Source organism: Adiantum capillus-veneris, chromosome 27, assembly GCF_014529385.1.
Source record: "Adiantum capillus-veneris isolate H3 chromosome 27, ASM1452938v2, whole genome shotgun sequence".
NCBI classification, from domain to species: domain Eukaryota; kingdom Viridiplantae; phylum Streptophyta; class Polypodiopsida; order Polypodiales; family Pteridaceae; genus Adiantum; species Adiantum capillus-veneris.
The window spans coordinates 60,237,280-60,243,196 of NC_140957.1; the positions used below are offsets into that span (position 1 = coordinate 60,237,280).

The 5,917-nt window shown below is 41.2% G+C and overlaps 1 protein-coding gene across 1 annotated transcript; it reads left to right on the forward strand.

Moving 5' to 3' along the window:
• The first annotated feature begins 2,600 nt into the window (after nucleotides 1–2,600).
• On the forward strand, nucleotides 2,601–5,562 carry LOC147422064 (uncharacterized). The gene is made up of 2 exons (XM_086503342.1): nucleotides 2,601–2,952; nucleotides 3,260–5,562. Exons 1-2 carry the CDS (start codon nucleotides 2,896–2,898, stop codon nucleotides 5,501–5,503), a joined length of 2,301 nt encoding a protein of 766 aa, XP_086359468.1. The 5' UTR covers nucleotides 2,601–2,895; the 3' UTR covers nucleotides 5,504–5,562.
• Nucleotides 5,563–5,917: the final 355 nt, after the last annotated feature.

Here is a 5,917-nt window from a genome sequence, read left to right on the forward strand (position 1 = left end):
TTCTATCATTCATAGCATGGTATTTCATATATTTTGCAAGTTCCCCATGTTTTTGATTGTTGCAAATGCAGCCCTTAAGGACTATGTGCTAAGCAAACAAACTTGTTGAAAAATGGGTTGCTAAGTTAATCACTTGAAATTGAGTCCCAAGTTGAAGCTCTCAACGGATCAATGGAGTTATCAATTTACTTATCATGGAAATCTTAGACATTTAGACTATGATTTGATATTTCCCATATGTAAATATTTAATTTGTAAACAATTGAAATAGTGTGATTATGTGATGTTGCAAAGAGAAGCCCTCACTTCTCTCTTGGGATTGTTCTTAGGATGTTAACACTAGTTCTCTAATTTGAGTGTCCTAAGACAATAAAGTGTCCTGCTTTTCCCCAGCAACTTGTCATAATTATTTGTTCAATCTAAAAACAAGATTTAAAGGTCATGTTATGTTTAACGTCAGTTATGAGGTAAGGGATATAGCTAATTCTTTTATTTGGCCAAAATTAGTACCATATGAGATTATGATGATAAGTTTAAAATCATCAAAACTTAGTGCGGTTTCAACAAAATTTTCATAAATTGAATATAACCTCATCAAATGATATTTTTTCTATAGATTTCAAGGTTTGTGTATAGTAAGAAATTTATTATAACAAGAACTTGAACTTTGTAACTTAATTTTTGGGCCAAATAATTATTGTAATAAAAAAACTCAAATCTTGAAAACGTTGACAAAGAGAAAAGTTTTGGTCTTTCAAAGCCTCTTTCATAAACATAATGAGGTTATGGGGCAAAACTTAAGGTCTATGACGTATCTATAGGCCAACACCCATCAACTAAGCATTTTCAAGGTTTCAAACTCATAAGAATCTTGTAATTTAAGCTCATTTAAGAAAAATTTTAACCTGCACTTCTCTTTAAAAACCCATTGCTATGAAAAAGCAATGAAGCTCTACATATAGATTTCCCAATTGTATCCATATGAGGAATTTACATACAAATAGGTGGCCAAAATGTTGTTTTTAAGTGAAGCCATTAATTAAGAATTTCACCATGCGCAGATTTGGGATATCACATAAATCACCAACTCTAGCTTAGTACATAACCATCAAATATTATCACATTATAAAATGCAGTGGTAGATCTAGTATATATGACGCATAAGACAATGTAAATTTAGATGAACTAAATGTTTTATGTGGTCATTAATTGAATTCACAAATGTTGCATATTTGACCCACACAACTTTCTATATTTAATTATAGTCACAAAGAATTTGTTTTCACATGAGAATTGCAAAAATTTCAAGCACATATATGAGTAGTTACCATGGATTATTGCATGCACCCTGCAATAATCCATGACAACACGTTTTAGTAAAAAATCAATTGTTGTTTTGTGTAATTGCTTTTCATGAGAGTAGTCACTATTTAGTTTGTGTACAAAAGTGGGGGGTTATAATTTTTAGAAGTACTTTGGCTAACATTTTATAAGTTTGTAAAAGCATTTTTTTCATATCCATTTTAGATTTAATGTATCATTTTATTTAAACTTGTGAAAAATGGACACTAAATTGTCCTTTTTGGTACCAAACTAGTGTTAACAATTCTTTTCCTCTCCTTTTTCTTCTCTTAAAATTAAACGCTAAATTATAGCAATTTGGTTAGTTATCCCATTTCTCTTAAGACTCAAGACTCGTCGGATGGATCTTCAAGGTTTCTTGAGATTATTCCTACTAAAGTACGGTTCTCATTTTCTCCTTCTCTTATCTCTTCGTATAAAGGGAGCACCTCAAGATATGGTAGACACATTGCTCAACTTCTATTCTCTAAATTATGTATTCTACTATCAGTATCGGCATGCCTTTGATATTGTATTCAAGTGAGAGAAGCACCTAAGTATGGAGGCACTGCCTTTGATACTGTATTCAAGTGAGAGTAGCAACTTCCATCTTCTTCATGGTACTAGGGTACCTTTCACACACAGCGTCGGCAATGTAAGAGTGAGATCATGCTCTTTGTTCGCACATCGTGAAAACGTTTAGAGTTGGCTAGAAAGAGACACCGTTTTTGGAATGAGACAAATTGTGGCATGGAAAAAGACAACAACTACCGTTCACTTTGTAGTCTCGATGACGTCAATAAGACTATGCTTAAACAAGCATGCAAAAGTGCCGCAAGATGGCACCTAGGTGACGGTCTTCTAAGCGGATCCCCCCCCCCCTCCCGCCCCCGCCGACATGTGGCGGAAGCAGCTTGAACAGGCATGTGTGTCCTGCGCCTCCCTACTGCACAACGTGCGACATTGTGTGTGTGTGTGTGTGTGTGTGAGAGAGAGAGAGAGAGAGAGAGAGAGAGAGAGAGAGACGACCTGAGGCCGCCGGCCAGACTAGTTAGGGTAATTGGGGCTGTAAAATCACCTGAATCTATCTGAGTAATATCTGAAAACAGTAATTGTAGCCTGACATACTACTACTTGCATATGGGCTTGCCTTTTCCACTGGAAAATTGGAGGATTGAAAATTAAATTTTGAAAACGAGCCGCAAAATGTTACTAAAAGGATTTTTGACTTTTGCCTCCGAACACACCATCAACACACACCCGCTCTCTTTTATACACAACCCATGAACCTCGCTTGTTAACCGCAGAGAGAGTGGAGATGGTCATCACCTGCACGACGTGAAAGGCAGCTGTCCCTGCTTGCCTTCCTCTTGTCTCCTCTACTATGCTAACGCACTCTGTTGTGCTCTTCATGAGCACGGAGTACACCATCGCCGAGTAGTTTGCCCTTTTCCCCTCTCTACGAGCTAGAGCCTAGAGGACCTGTTTTCCTGGATCCCGCCATAGCTGCTTTCTGTACTCTCCTCAGCCTTTCTCCTCTCTGCTTCTGTAGCGATGTCCTCCTCGCCTTTCACTTCGCTTAAGCGCCATTGTTGCTTCACAACCGTTCAGGTACGACTTCGTTTTAATTACGTTCTAATGCGCTCTCTCTCTCTCTCTCTCTCTCTCTCTCTCTCTCTCTCTCTCTCTCTCTCACACACACACACACACACACACGAGCTGGCACACAGACAATTTTGTGTCACACACACACGCGCGCGCGCGCGCACACACACATACACAGTTTTCCCATCATGTCAAACACGCATACATACTGCAACGAGCATCCACCAGCATGCAAACTGAAGCACTTGCATCCGTTTTGAAGGCTGTTTTGCCATGGCTAACTTAACTTTTTCTCTAAATTGTTTGTTGGCAGTTAGCAGAGAAAAACTTTCGATATGCCAAGGAGCTTATTTCAACAGGTAAGCGTGAAGATTTTCAGGGAGCCTTGCTGCATCTGGACACTGCTCTTGAGCTTCATCCAAATTTGGAGAAGGCCTTGGAGCTGAAGGCCAGAGTCTTGCTCTACTTAAAGCGCTTCAAAGAGGTAGTCGAATTGCTTCACGAGTTTCTCCCGGGTGAGAAACTTGCAGAGGAACATGTGAATGTGACATTGAAACAGCCTACTCTTGCAGAGGAAACACACATGCAGAGGCAAGTTTCGGTCACCAAACTCCGACGCAGAATATCTTCTGGTACCATGCTCGCTTGGGAGAGAGTACAAAGATTTCATGGTGAGGGCTCGCCAGAGTGGTGGAGACAAAGCTCTATCTCAAAGCTTCGGCAGAAGCTATCTCCACGGTCGTATAAAGGGGAACCCAAGGAAGGCCTGGGCTGGAGGTACCTCGTACTTGGCCAAGCCTGTTGCCACTTGGGTATGATGGAGGATGCCATGCTGTTGTTGCAAAGTGGCAAGAGAACTGCCTCTGCAGCATCAAGGCGGTACAGTAATGGCATGCGGGATGATAATTTCTGCTCAGAAATTAGCTTCGAAACAATGCATTCTGCAGAATTTGACCTTGTAAACCACATGCTAGCTAATATCAAGCTTCTTCTTCGGCGCCGTGCAGCAGCGGAGGCAGCACTAGAGGCTGGTCTCTATACTGAATCAGTACGCCATTTTACCAAGATTCTTGACAATCCAAGGAGCACTCCTCCTGGATTTATTGAGGACTGCTACTTGCACAGAGCAATTGCATTCCAAGCAACCGGCCGTGTGGTTGATGCGATTGCGGATTGCAATCGAACTCTTGCACTTAACCCCCGCTGCACCAAGGCTCTGAGTGTGAGGGCCTCTTTGCATGAGATGGTGAAGAGCTTTTCTGAGTGTCTTCTTGATTTGCAACAGCTCAAGATGATATATGATGCATTGCTTCGACGCCAACAGGCATCAGCTGATTGGTCAGCCTTCCGGCGGTCGTCTGGGCAAGACGATTTGTCTGCTGTGAATATCATGGGCAGCCTTGACTACATCAACAGCAAGATCATGGCGACAAGGCGTAGACTTTGCAGCCGAACATGCTCTCTGGCTGCACGCACAATCCTCGACTTGCCCCAGCATTGTAGTATGGAAGACGTTGAGAAAGCATATCTCTTGCTTTCTCTGAAGCACAGTCCAGATAAGGCTGCACTATTTGTTGAGAATTGTACCTACCAGGATAGAAGCAGGGACATGAAGACTGTGAAGGAGGAAGCCAGGTCTTCGGCTTTGAGGCTTTCTCATCTCATTCACAAAGCTTACACAAAGCTTCTCTCGGTCATCTCCGAAGAGGAAGCAGAGGAGCAATATGAGCGTCGCGCATTTGAAGCTTCCTTACGAAGGCATTGTGCACAGGATAAATCATCATTTATGTGTTTTGCACCAAGCGAAGATCACTTCCGGAGCCCATGTGTTGTTGATCTTAGTCATTCAGATGGCTTTGCAGATAGTGAGGCCAGTTTTATAGAAAGTGAGGGATTTTCAGACGATGGAGGTAGTGTGTATAATGCAGTTGGTAATCACAGATATTTAGCTAATGTTACAGGTAGTTTAGATGTTCATGGTAAAACTGATGCAGGTGTAGCTATTGTAGGTCATAGTGATGAGGTAAAAGGTACCAAAGCTCTAGCTAGAATGCACGTAGAGGATGAAAACATAGTATCAGAACAAACACTTGGTGCTTTAGATGATGAAATATGCAGAGATGCTCTGAACAGGGAGCCAGAGATGGTGACAAGGGGGTGCTCGGAGACAGAAATGTGGAGTGAAGGAGATAAGGACAAAGCGATTGGGGGATGCTCTGAGGCAGAAATGTGTAGCAAAGAAGGAGAAAAGGACAAGGTGATGGAGGTGGCATTGAAGGCCTTTACAAGCTTCAAAAAATCTGACGGTATGGATGGTAAGCTGATTAGGGCTGCGATCGTTGACAATGCGGAGTCTGACCAACAAGGCAATGACAAGCTTCGTCACACGGCGAGTAGCTGCCATGGTGGGCTTTGCAGTGAGACCCTTGCAAATGCCATCTCTCAAGCTTGTTCCATGGATAGTCCAAATTTGCTGGCTCATCAACGATGGTTGATGAGTATTTCAGATAATCTTCCATGGAACCTTCCCCTCTCTCAGCCCCTTTCTGTCACATAAATCTGAAATCTGTATTGAATCATGTAAGTAATGTTGGCTTATTGTGAATCTTTCCTTTATTTCCTAACTTGTTTTTCTACATGTTTCTTAAAGGATCATGAAGATCCCCTTAATCTCACTTGCTCAACCTGTATCACACTAATCAAAGCACTTGTTTGGAACTTTTAAAGTAATTTGCGTTGCATTTTTAAGTTGAGACCAAATTCAGTTCATCATGGTGAGAGAAAAATTATCCAAAGATTATGTTCATCTTCTACAATCAAGTTGAAAAAATCATTTTACTAACCATATGCATCTTAGCTTTTTCAGAGGATTTTTTTTTCTTCAAATTAAGGTGATTTTTCAACATTCTGACACTGTAGTTTTAGGGGGATGTTTCCTTTACCCTTGCTCCTAGCTGGCATTATTGAATTT